We start from the raw sequence: 14415 nt of genomic DNA on the forward strand, positions 1-14415 counted from the left end.
AAACTGAGAAGATCTACAAATAATGTGGAAATTTAACAACCACTGGGTCAAAGAAATCAAAAGGAGAAAAATTATCTCGAGACAATTGAAAATGAAAACACAATATATCAAATATTGTGGGATACAGCAAAAGCAGTTCTGAGAAGTTTATAGCAATAAATATGTATATATGAAATTAGAAAGGTCTTGAACAACCTAACTTTACACTTCAAGGAACTAGAAAAAAGAAAAACACAAAAACAGCAAGCTCAAAGTTAGCAGAAGAAAGGCCATATGGATCCAAGCAAAATAAATCAAATAGAGACCAGAAAAACAACAGAAGAGATCAACAAAACTAAGAGCTGGTTCTTTGAAAAGAGAAACAAAATTGACAAACCTTTAGCTAATCTCAGTAAAGACTCAAAATTAGAAGACTTTGAGAGAAGACTCAAAATTAGAAATAAAAGAGAAGATATTATACCTGATATTACAGACATACAGAGAATCATGAAAGACTGCTAGAACGTAGAAGAAATGGATACATTTCCAGAAACACACATCCTAGCAAGACTGAATCAGGAAGACTCAGAAAATGGGTAAAGAGATTGAATGAGTGTTAAAAAAAAAAAAAAAAAAATCCCAAGAAAATTCCACCACCAGATGGCTTCAACTAGGGAATGCTACGAAACATTTAAAGAAGAATTACTACCAATCCTCCTCAAACTCTTCCAAAATATTGAGAATGAAGGAACATTTCCAAACTCATTCTATGAAGCCAGCCTTACATTGATAACAAAACCAGATAAGGATACCACAAGAAAACTATAGACCAATGTCCCTGATAAATGTAGATGCAAAAATTCTCAACAAAATATGAACAAATTCCAGAACACATTAAAAGGATTAGACACCATGACCAAGTGGAATTTACCCGAGATGCGAGGTTCAACAGATGCAAATTAATAAACGTAACACATCACATCAATAAAATGAAAGGTAAAAATCACACGATCAAGTCAATAGACACAGAAAACTAACAAAATACAACATCCCTTCAGAATAAAAACCCTTAACAGGTTGGCTACAGAAGGAACATACCTCAACAGGCCGTATATGACAAACCTACAGCTAAATATCATACTCAAGGGGGAAAAACTGAAAGTGTATCCTCTAAGGTTGGAAACAAGACAAGGATGCCCACTCTTACCATTTCTGTTCAATACAGTACCAGACGTCCTGGCCAGCGCCATCAGGCAAGATAAAGAAATAAATGGCATACAAACTGGAAAGAAAGTAAAACTGTCACTATTTGCTGATGATATGATCTTATTTATTGACAATCACAGGGAATCTGTCAAAAAGCTGTTGGAATTAATGATTTCAGTAAAGTGTCGGGACACCAACATACAGAAGTAAGTTGCACTCCTTTACACAAATAATGAAGCATCTGAAAAAGGCAAAAAGAAAACTATCCCATTCACAACAGCATCAAAAACAAAATACTTAGGAACAAATTTAATCAGGGAAGTGAAGGATCTATATATGATGAAAAGTACAAAACGTTGTACTGAGCTTTGCCGAAAGAAATTGAAGACACAAATGGAAAGGCACCCCATGTTTATGAATCAGAAGAATAATGTTAAAATGGCCATACCACCCAAATCCATCTACAGAGTCAATGCAATCCCCATCAAAATATTAAAGGAATTCTTCACAGAAATAGAAGCAATAATCCTAAACTCTGTGTGCAACCACAGAAGACCCCAAATAGTCAAAAAATTAAAAATAGAACTACCATATGATCCAGATTTCCACTTGTAGGCACATACCCACAGGAAATGAAAACAGGATTTCAATGAGATATATGCACTCCCATGTTTATCTCATTATTCCCAACAGCCATTATTGGAAACCACCCCAACGCCCATCAATGAATGAATGGATAAAAAAAGACACTGTACATATACACAGTAAAATATTATTTACCCATGAGAAAGGAGGATATCCTTCCATTTGCAACAACACAGATGGGCCCTGAGCGCATTATGCTAAGCAAGTCAGAGAAAATAAGTACTATAGGATATCATTTATAGGTGGAATCTAAAAAAGTTAAGCCTATGCAAAACAGAGCAAAGTGGTTACCAGGGATGGATGGGGGCAGAGGGACCTGGAGAGAGTGGTAAGATTGATGTGTTTAAGGGTACAACTTGTAATGAGCAGCAAATTAGCCATTGAGATTTAAGGCACCATAATATGAATATAGACCATATTATTGTACTATAGTTGTGAATGTGGTAAATATTGCTACATCAGCAAGTATTTTACAACATACAAATGTATCAAAGTAACAGGACTGCACCCCTTACATTTACACAATGGTACATGTCAAATTTATTCAACTACAAAAAGTAAATAACAAAACAATAAAAAGGGATAAGGATAGAAACTGCCTGTGCCCACCTCTTCTTCAGCTACAAGTTGTTATGTGGAGGGACGTACGGAGTGCAGGAGCCATCCCTCAGCCCTAAGGCTGCCTGAGGAACCCTGATTTGCGCAGGGAGGGAGGGGCAAGACAGAACCAACGTGGTTCCCTGGATGTCACAGAACCACTGAAGCAATCAACCCTGGAACTGTCTTCCCTGGCACTCCTTGTTACATGAAATAATACGTTTTTATTATTGTTTAGGCCATTCCGAATGGTTTTTGTCCTCGCAAAAACATCCCGAATAAAAAAACCCCAAAACTATATTAAAACTGAACATTCACCAAAACTTCTGGGTTTGATTTACATGGAAGCCTTATGAAGCCAGAGAGGCCTTATGAAGCCTTAATCTGTTTTGTTCTCTGCAATATCACATCTATAACACATGACCGGGAGCACAGCCAATACCCAATGAAAATTTTTTGAATGAATGAACGTCACTTTTTCCTTTGAACCCTATTTACGTAGATTTGACCATTATTTTTCCCTCTGAAATCACCTCCCTTAAATCTACTAAGAATACATTAGGAACAATGTTAATATACATTTTTTAAAAAGTAATTACTGTACATACTATAATACAGCAAGTGGAACAAGTATCAAGGAACTTCATTACTTTCAGATTTTTAATAACAGCCTCACAAAACTCCACCATCTGAAAACTAAAATCTCCAAATGTAACTAGAGGCGTCGTGTCAAGCAGATTTTTGGCCACAATTAACTGTTATAGCTGATAATAATGGGTGTTATTCTTGAAACAATGGGCTTAGTCATAGTACTTACTCCAAGAAATATGTTTTTGGAAGAGTCGAATCCGGCTGCGAATATCCGTGCTGTGTAAGGTTCGCTCCTGTCGCAGACGATCCTGCAGGCAAACCTGGATATGGTGCTTTGTGTAATCTGGGCCTCATCATTGTTCTGACTGCCCGAAATTGTGTCTGTAACAACGAAGTCGATAGGGCTTTCTGTTGATCTGCCCACCTAAATAAATCAAATGCACTCATGACTCATTTTGAAAAGTATGTCACCATATTTTGTTCACATGGAATGAGTGTTCAGGATCCTTTTAACATTTATTATCTCTGCTCTGAGGGTAAGAATTTAATGAAAAAAAATGTAGTTCTGTTCCTTTTCTTGTTTAAGTGAGATATTATAGTAACCAATCATCAGATTTTAAATATTAAGAGAAAAGCTAAATTTTTTATCTGGGAGAAAAACATGAAGTCTTGCCCCCCAACAGATTGTATTTCTTGGACCAGGTAAAAATATTATTCTAATAGAGAATTATTCTCTCCCTCACCCCCTCTGCCCCTCTATTTCTAGCTGGAAAAAACCAAGATTTTAAAGAAAGCCAAGAAACAAAGGAACTGTTGCCCAGCCACAGGGATTGTTTTCCCTAAGTAAATCCAGTGACTCATGGCGTGGGGCAAGAATAGCCCTAACCCAGACATAGACTAAATGCCTGCTGCCATACTCTCTGTAAATGAGAATGATGTAAAGGGCTATACAAGTCAGCCCAAAGTTTGGGATGTAGTCAAGTGAAATATTTAAAAAGCTGGTCTTAACATTTCAATTTTGGATTAAAAAAAAAAAATCTCTCTTGGGAAAGTCTAAAAGAGTTGCCAATAACATTATGCTGACTTATTTTCCTTGGTAAATGTAAATGCTTCAGAAAGAATAGATTTCATTAGGAAGATCTTACAGTTCTAGAAAAGGTTTTCATATTCAATAAATCCAAATAAGGGAGGCACTGCTCTGTCCTGGAAACTGGGAAGAGTTAAGTACTTGTTTACAAATAAAAAAATTCTCAAGGGGTGCCTGGGTGGCTCAGTTGGTTAAGTGTCTGACTTTGGCTCAGGTCATGATCTCACCGTTCATGAGTTCAAGCCCCACACTGGGCTCTGTGCTGACAGCTCGGAGCCTGGAGCCTGCTTCAGATTCTGTGTCTCCCTTTCTCTCTGCCTCTCCCCCACTCGTGCTCTCTCTCTCTCAAAAATAAACTTTAAAAAAAATTTTCAAAAATCCTCAAGACAAAATACTAAAATGTTCACGTAACGCTGTTCTATGCATCTCTTAACTAGTAAAAAGTGATAAATGTTATATATATGCCAAAGAGACTTTTTAAATTAAAATCATTTATATGTAAATAAATCATTTCTCACTAAAATATGATATTAATGTTCTAACACTAATGACTTTGATTCAGAAGCTGACAAGGGGAGGGACACATGGAACTCCCAGATGTGTACATATAAGCCCCCCTAAAAGTCAATTTCCCAGGTATTTTTATCATGATCTCAAAATTCTATCTAACACATAAGATGTATTTTTCATCCATGAATAAAAGTAAAAAAAAAAATTATCTTGCATCATTTAGCTCTGTTGGCTTCCTGGAAAATTATTATTGTATTTCTTTTGTAAATCTCACACATTTTTATGCACAGACTATCTCTATTAAGCCAACAGACAGCATTCATCTATTTTCTGTCTCTCTCTCTCTCTCTCTTTTTTTTTTTTTTTTACAACACTTAATTTCTTGTCCTAATGAAATGTGCCTGGCATAAACGAAACCTCTGGTTTCACTAAAACTCATCAACTTGAATAGATGCATATTGCCTGAATATATGCATTTCAGGTTTAGAAAATATATAACTTGTTTAAAATGCAACATAAAACCCAAATTAAGAGATATTATAAAACCTTACCATAGAATTCATCTTTCTAAAGTTGAGAGTCTTCCTTCTGCTAGATTCATTTAAAAGCTGGGTGTATAACTCAGAAGCTCTGATTCAGACTGCTCTCTTTCTTTGAGCCTTTTTTTTTTCTTTTTATAAAAGCTATTCTCTTAGCGACTTTCAAGGATACAATACAGTATTATTAACTATAATCACCATGCTGTACATTCGATCCCCAGAACCTATTCATCTTACAGCTGGAAGTTTGTACTATGTGACCAACTTCTCCCTCTTTCCTCCACCCCCTCAGCCCCTGGTAACTACCATTCTAGTCTCTGCCTCCATGGTTTTGATTTTTTTTTTTTTTTTTTTAGATTCCACATATAATTGATATCATACAGTATTTACCTTTGATCTATTTCACTTTAAAATATTTTTTTTAATTAGAAAAGTAACAAATACTTATTGCAAAATATTCTACAAATACAGAAAAGTATAAACAAGAAAATAAAGGCTACTCTAAACTCAGGAATAAACTTGTACTGTCCAACGAATAACCTTGTCCACTGAAGCTGGGGAGTGAAATGGGGTGAGTTCTACAATTGCCTGGAGCTCTCACAAAGACACGGTCTCTGACATCGTTTCTGTTACCTCCATGAAGAGGGCAACAGCTCTTCAAGCTCTGTTGTAAGCTCAAAGCTAAAGTCATGCTCTAGTAGAATGTCACAGGCTTGTCACACACAAAGATTACTCTCTTCTGTAAAGGCCACTGTGATTTCATCCCAATATATTAATGTCTTGATGAATTAACTGAAATGGACTGTAAAACATGACATTTCAACTGGAACATACCGTTAACAATCAATTATTTCAAGTCATGATACTTATCTGACTGGTCATGTTTGATTTGTTTATCAATTCACTCCCACTTAAATCTAACCTATAGGGTGCCAGTAAAATTTTATACTTTCGGATACATGTTGCTTTTGCCAGGAAAAAAACAAAACAAAACTCTAAGCCACTTTCCTACTGAAAACTCACCCCATGCGCAAAACTTGGAACCCATCCTTTTGAATACTGGATCAACTCTACGTTATCTTAAGGGGAGTCATGTAGACAAGCCAAGATGTTCCTGAATTTCACCTGATAATCATACAGTGCTGATACTCATAGAGTAACCACAGGGAGAATATTACTGATACCACAGACATGGCATCATTCAGCATTTTAAATTTTATATATTTTAGAAAGGTTTGGGTTTGCCTGGTTGTCAGCTGAAGTCAGTACAGGTAAGATGGCATTGAAGAACTTGGAAGGGCCTCCCTCACCTTTCCTGGACCAACGCTACCCATATCCCTGTATCTGTAACCTTATTTTCTGATGTCCCTCCTATGACAAAGATGGAATGTTGCTGCTTCTATCCAAGACCAATCTCTCTACTGATGTGGGTGTCTCCATATTCTTCCCAAGGATTTTGCTCCTGATATTGTCCCCTCTCTCTCCTGAATCTTCAATTTCTCTCTTTATACTAGATCTTGCCATCAGCTACCAAACACATTGTGAAGCTTCTCCAACTCTGTGACTCTGTGGGGGTAAAAGGACCAATTTTTTTTTTTTAAACAGCAACTTGTCACTGATACTTTTTAAAAGTACAATAAAAATGAGTATTAGAAAAATGATCATCTGCTTGGGTGTTTCAGGTACTATAAAAGGTGCTGTAATGGTTTCCAAAGTCCTCTCCATGTCCTGTCCTACTCAGCTCATTCTGTACCATTAACAGATGCTTGGATGCTCAGCTGAGCACACTTTGAGTAGCACTGTTCTAGATTAGTCTCTCTCATCTTTAAAAACACATTCCTTCCAGGGCACCTGGATGGCTCAGTTGGTTAAGTGTCCGACTTCAGCTCAGGTAAAGATCTCACAGTTTGTGGGTTCCAGTCCCGCATCGGGCTCTGTGCTGACAGGTTGGAGCCTGGAGCCTGCTTCGGATTCTGTGTCTCTGTCTCTCTCTCTCTCCCTCCCTCACTTGCATTCTCTCTCTTAAAAATAAATACACATTGGGGCGCCTGGGTGGCTCAGGCGGTTGGGCGTCCGACTTCAGCTCAGGTCACAATCTCGAGGTCCGTGAGTTCGAGCCCCACGTCAGGCTCTGGGCTGATGGCTCAGAGCCTGGAGCCTGATTCCGGTTCTGTGTCTCCCTCTCTCTCTGCCCCTCCCCCGTTCACGCTCTGTCTCTGTCTCAAAAATAAATAAACGTTAAAATAAATAAATAAACATTAACAAAAATTAAACAAAACACATTCGTTCCCCTGCAAGCAGCCTTTAACCTATGGCCCCATCTCTCCAGTTCGGTTAGAGGCAATACTTCTTGAAAAACCTGTCACTAGTTACCACCCTCCCATGTCCTGACTCCTCCCCCTCACTCAACTTCTCTCAACCCACCCTGCGGAGTTTCTACCCCAGGGCAGTACTGATCACACTACTGCAGAGCTCAGCCAGCACATCCTGGCACATCTGTATCTGGTATTAGAATAATGCAGCCCGGGGTGCTTTGGTAGCTCAGTTGGTTAAGCGGTCAATGCTTGGTTTCAGTTCAGGTCATGCTGTCGTGGTTCATGAGACTGAGCCCCCGTGTTGGGCTCTGCACGGAGTGTGGAGCCTGCTTGGGATTCTCTCTCTCCCTCTGCCCCTCCCCGGCTCCCTCGAGTGCCCTCTCTCTCAAAGTAAGTAAATAAAAAAAGAAAGAATAACGAAACCCTACAGGCTAGTTGGTAAATTGTCCCCTTCCCTTCTCTTTCTCTTCTCTCCCTAGGTAATCTCGTTAAATCCTACTATTAGCCAAAAAGTCCTGATCTTTACCAGAGCTTCAGACTATCATGCCCAATCTCCACTTCTGAATCTAATAAGCATCTCAAAATGTAACATGTTCTAAACAGAGCCCGGATTCTTCTTCAATCCCTAGATGCCCTGCCAACGACTGGTATCCAATTTGCTCAAGCTGAAACTCAGTATCAAAATATTATCCTTGATTGTTTACCTTCCTTCGCAGCCACCTGTCAACACTGCCTCCAAACACAGCTTCCGTCCTTTCATTTCTCCCACCTTAGTTCCAGTTACTGTCAGTTTTTACTAGGATTGCATTGCCTTAGTCTCCAAACTGGTCTCTGTTTTCACACGTCACCTCCATTCCTTTGGAGAGAGTACTTGAAGATATCTTTAAGAAATATCAATCAGAATTATACCCCTCCCTTGCTTAAAACTCAATTTTTTCACTTGGCCTTAAAGGACCCACCTCTCCAAGCTCATCTCATTTCACTGTCCTCCTCCTTCACTCTGCTCCTGCTTGGGGCTTTGGCACCCCCCATTCCTCCCCCCTGGAATGCTTATTTGTGGTCCGTCTGCCTCCTCTAGGATGCAGCCTCCATGAGAGGGGAGCCCTGGCTGTCTGTCTTCAGTAACTACAGGAGTATCTGATACATAGCAGGTGCTCAAGAAATGAAACTGATGAATGGAAGATTCTGACAGTCAGCTTGGTCTCTGTGAGAGAGACACACAATGCTTTAAGAAATAACTCTCTCTCTTTTTTTTTTTTTTTAAGAGAGAGAGCAAGCATGGGCATGTGAAAGCAGGAGAGGGGCAGAGGGAAAGACAGAATCTCAAGCAGGCTCCGTACTCGGCACAGGGCCTGAAGCAGGACTCAACACAGGGCTCAATCGCATGACCATGAGATCAGTACCTGAGCCAAAATCAAAAGTCGGACATTCAACCGATGGAGGCACCAAGGCACTCCAAAAAATAACTACTTAAATAGCAAATATTCTTTAACTTTTCTCAACTAGATATATGCTACTTAAATATTGCCATCAAAAAGTACTATAGGGGTGCGTAGGTGGCTCAGTTGGTTAAGCATTCAACTTCAACACAGGTCATGATCTTGCAGTTCGTGGGTTTGAGCCCGGCATCGGGCTCTGTGCTGGCAGCTCAGAGCCTGGAGCCTGCTTTGGATTCTGTGTCTCCCTCTCTCTCTTGCCCCTGTCATGCTCTCTTTCTCTCTCAAAAATAAATACGCATTAAAAACAAATAAAAGTACTATAAACCAACTAAATTAAACACCAACCAAACAAAAACCAAAAACATAAGGTATGGTAGCACCCAGGGTCCAAACAAAAATCTTGAGGCCTGGCTGATTTCCTTACCCTGATGGTCAATATGCATTTGGCATCATACTTCCCTTTAGGGACCCTGTAAGACATTTCATCACTTCCTTTGATTTCTTTGATAAACATTTAAAAAAATATATTTTGCTTTCTCAATAGCTACACTATTCCCTCTTTCATTTACTCCTATTCTAGAAAATTACTAAGAAACTGTTGCTATATTAACTCAGACTTTCTTACCCTTAACCCATCTCTTAAATTCAGATATAATTGATATTTTCTTCCTTAGGCAATAATATTTCCAAGTTCTGAGCCTACTGTCTGTTCCACAGTGGGAAAGGCAGCACAAGGACCTTCTTTGGTTCAGTCTGATGTTCTGCTTTTAAATTCTCAATTAACTTAGAAATCATTTTATAGATAATGGCTACAATGAACAGCCCTCAACACCAAGGTCCAGGCTTGAGATATAGGAATGCTACAGTGCTTTTTGCTCAGTAACCTTTGTCTGTGGTGGGTTTGGGACATAAGAACTTGTAAAAGGAAGAAAAATTAAAACAAGCTTGATTGTTCAGGGCCTTCTGAGAATGCCTTAGTTTTACTCTGCAGAGAAATGACCTGATAGTAATCCTCCCACAGGTCTAGTTATTTTGCAAGTAGAATCAGATTATTTTAGTTAAAATGACAAATGTGTTATGTTTTCTTAGTAAATCTATAAATTCTTGTTGAATTACCATGCTTTATTTAAAGAGGTACTATGTAGAGAATGTAGAACTCCAGAGACGTAAATCTTACTTCTGCCAGTAATGCCTTTTCTGCCCCTAGTAGCTAGTTACCTTTCCTCTCAAAGACCCAAATTTCTTCAGCTATGCGATTTAAGAGGTTAGTATAGTATAATTTGGTATTTCTCAGTGTAGTCTATGAACCTCTGTGGGTCCCTGAGACTTTTTTTCTTTCTTTCTTTTTTTTCTTTCTTAAATTTACATCCAAGTTAGTTAGCATATAGCACAACAATGATTTCAGGAGTAGATTCCTTAGTGCCCCTTACCCATTTAGCCCATCCCCGCTCCCACAACCCCTCCAGTAACCCTCTGTTTGTTCTCCATATTTAAGAGCCCTGAGACCTTTTCTAAGGACCAGGTCCATGAAGCCAAAAATCACTTTCATAATAATACAAACATGCCATTTGCCTTTTCCACTGTGCTAACATTTATTCTGATGGTGCTCAGGCAATCAAGTGCTTTAGCAGGAATCAAGGCAGCGGCACCAAAGTGTACTAACAGCCACTGCATTCTTCATCGCCGTGCATGTGCAGTTAAAAATAATGTCAATTTCACTTAAGTGTGCTTCTGATGAAGTGGTAATAAATTACTCTGGTTAAATATTGAGGCTTTCAAATATTCCATGTGGTGGAATAGGAAGTATGCAAAAAGCACTTAGATGTTTACAACTGTATGGAGGTTCCTCAAAAAATTAAAAACAAAACTACCATGTGATTCAGCAATCCTGTTTCTGGGTATTTATTAAACAAAAACAAAACAAAAGAAAAACCAAAAGAACCTGAAATCAGGATCTCAAAGAGGTATCTGCTCCCCATGTTCACTGCAGCATTACTTACTGTAGCCAAGATCTAGATGCAACCGAAAGGTCTGCAAAGGGTGAATGGATAAAGAAAATGTGGTATAAACATCCAATGGGATATTATTCAGTTTTACAAAAGAGGAAATCCTGCCACATGCACCAACATGCATAAACCTGGAGGATATTACAAATATTGCCCGATTCTGATTATGTGCAGTATCTACACAATCAATAGAAACAGAGCAGAATGATGGCTGCCAGGGACTGGGGGTGGAGGGAAATGGGAATCACTGTTCAATAGGTACAAAGTTTCAGTTCCACAAGATGAACGCATTCCAGAGATCTGCTGGATAACCCTGTGTCTACGGTAAAGGTACTGTATTGGGCACATACTTTGTCAAGACGATGGATCTCATGTTAAGATTCTCATGAATCTTTCGCTCATCTTGCATTTGCAGAGGTGAGGGGGAAAGTGAACAATGTGAGTGGAATGTGACTGTACAATAGTGAAGAACTATCTATGTCCCAACATGTCGCTAAAGAATAGTGATGAAATTACAGGTGCTATTGCAGTGATGTGTTGATTTGAAAGTGGTAAAAAATCGACAAACAAAAAATAAAGGAGTTTGTGACCACTAAACCAGCCCTGTAAGAAATTTTAAGGAGGACTCTGAAGGGAGAAAAGATGAAAAAAATACACACACACACACACACACACACACACACCCAAAAGCAACAGAAGATTAGAAAGGACCAGAGAACACCACCAGAAACTCCAACTCTACAAGCATCATAATGGCAATAAATTCGTATCTTTCAGTACTCACTCTAAACGTCAATGGACTCAACGCTCCAATCAAAAGACAGGGTAACAGAATGGGTAAGAAAACAAGATCCATCTATATGCTGTTTACAAGAGACCCACTTTAGACCTAAAGACATTTTCAGATTGAAAATAAGTGGATGGAGAACCATCTATCATGCTAATGGTCAACAAAAGAAAGCCAGAGTAGCCATACTTGTATCAGACAATCTAGACTTTAAAACAAAGACTGTATCAAGAGATGAAGAAGGGCATTTTATCATAATCAAGGGGTCTATCCACCAAGAAGACCTAACAATTGTAAATATTTATGTGCCAAATGTGAGAGCACCCAAATATATAAATCAATTAATCACAAACATAAAGAAACTCATTGATATTAATACCATAATAGTAGGAGACTTCAACACCCCGCTCACAGCAATGGACAGATCATCTAATCAAAAAATCAACACGGAAACAATGGCTTTGAATGACACACTGGACCAGATGGACTTAACAGATATATTCAGAACATTTCATTCTAAAACAGCAGAATATACATTCTTCTCCAGTGCACATGGAACGTTCTCCAGAATAGAGCATATACTGGGACACAAATCAGCCCTAAGTAAGTACAAAAAGATTGAGATCATACCGTGCATATTTTCAGACCACAACACTATGAAACTTGGAATCAACCACAAGAAAAAAATTTGGAAAGGTAACAAATACTTGGAGACTGAAGAACATCCTACTAACGAATGAATGGGCTAACCAAGCAGTTAAAGAAGAAATTAAAAAGTATATGGAAGTCAATGAAAATGATAACACCACAACCCAAAACCTCTGGGACGCAGCAAAGGCGGTCATAAGAGGAAAGTATATAGCAATCCAGGCCTTCCTAAAGAAGGAAGAAAGATCTCAGATACACAACCTAACCTCACGCCTTAAGGAGCTGCAAAAAGAACAGCAAATAAAACTCCAAACCAGCAGAAGACAGGAAATAATAAAGATTAGACCTATATAATAATAAATAATAATAAATAATAATAAAGAAATTAATGCTATCAAAACCAAAAGAAAAACAGAACAGATCAATGAAACCAGAAGCTAGTTCTTTGAAAGAATTAACAAAATTGATAAACCACTAGCCAGTTTGATCAAAAAGGAAAGGACCCAAATAAATAAAATCAAGAATGAAAGAGGAGAGATCACAACCAACACAAGAGAAATAAAAATAATAATAAGAGAATATTATGGGCAATTATATACCAATAAAATGGGTAATCTGGAAGAAATGGGCAAATTCCTAGAAACATATACACTACCAAAACTGAAACAGGAAGAAATAGATAATTGGAACAGACCCATAACCAGTAAGGAAATTGAATTAGTAATCAAAAATCTGCCAAAAAACAAGAACCCAGGGCCAGATGGCTTTCCAGGGGAATTCTACCAAACATTTAAGGAAGAGTTAACACCTATTCTCTTGAAACTGTTCCAAAAAATAGAAATGGAAGGAAAACTTCCAAACTCTTTCCATGAAGCCAGCATTACCTTGATTCCAAAACCAGACAGAGACCCCACTAAAAAGGAGAACTAGGGGCGCCTGGGTGGCGCAGTCGGTTAAGCGTCCGACTTCAGCCAGGTCATGATCTCGCGGTCCGTGAGTTCGAGCCCCGCGTCAGGCTCTGGGCTGATGGCTCAGAGCCTGGAGCTTGTTTCTGATTCTGTGTCTCCCTCTCTCTCTGCCCCTCCCCCGTTCATGCTCTGTCTCTTTCTGTCCCCAAAATAAATAAACGTTGAAAAAAAAAATTTAAAATAAAAGGGAGAACTATAGACCAATTTCCCTGATGAACATGGATGCAAAAATCCTCAACAAGATACTAGCCAACTGGATCCAACAATACATTAAAAAAATATTCACCATGACCAAGTGGGATTTATACCTGGGATGCAGGGCTGGTTCAATATCCGCAAAACAATTAACATGATTCATCACATCAATAAAAGAAAGGACAAGAACCATATGATCCTCTCAACAGATGCAGAGAAAGCATTTGACAAAAATACAGCATCCTTTCTTGATAAAAACCCTCAAGAAAGTAGGGATAGAAGGAGCATACCTCGAGATCATAAAAGCCATATATGAACGATCCAATGCTAATATTATCCTCAATGGGGAAAAACTGAGAGTTTTCCCCCTAAGGTCAGGAACAAGACAGGGATGTCCACTCTCACCACTGTTAATTCAACATAGTATTAGAAATCTTAGCCTCTGCAATCAGACAACACAAAGAAATAAAAGGCATCCAAACAGGCCAGGAGGTCAAACTTTCACTCTTCGCAGATGACATGATAGTCTATATGGAAAACCCAAAAGATTCCACCAAAAAACTGCTAGAATTGATTCATGAATTCAACAAAGTTGCAGGATATAAAATCAATGCACAGAAATCGGTTGCATTCCTATACACCAACAATGAGGCAATGGAAAGAGAAATCAAGGAATCAATCCCATTTACAGTTGCACAAAAAAACCATAAAATACCTAGGAATAAATCTAACCAAAGAGGTGAAAAAAATCTATACACTGGAAACGATAGAAAGCTTATGAAAGAATTTGAAGAAGACACAAAGAATGGAAAAAGATTCCATGTTCCTGGATAGGAAGAACAAACATTGTTAAAATGTCAATACCACCCAAAGCAATCTATGTATTCAATGCAAACCCTATCA

General features: G+C 38.5%; 1 protein-coding gene across 1 annotated transcript in view; it reads right to left on the reverse strand.

The window, feature by feature from the left end:
- Positions 1 to 14415, reverse strand: part of PELI2 (pellino E3 ubiquitin protein ligase family member 2) — a 197163-nt gene that overhangs the window by 12439 nt on the left and 170309 nt on the right. The window contains exon 4 of the mRNA XM_047079598.1: positions 3245 to 3442. Within this exon, the coding sequence (XP_046935554.1) occupies positions 3245 to 3442 (198 nt within the window). The remainder of the gene's footprint in view (positions 1 to 3244; positions 3443 to 14415) is intronic.

Source organism: Lynx rufus, unplaced genomic scaffold (assembly GCF_022079265.1).
Source record: "Lynx rufus isolate CCGP_SWC_20201006 ecotype Redwood Valley unplaced genomic scaffold, mLynRuf1.p SCAF_17, whole genome shotgun sequence".
In the NCBI taxonomy this organism is placed as follows: Eukaryota; Metazoa; Chordata; class Mammalia; order Carnivora; family Felidae; genus Lynx; species Lynx rufus.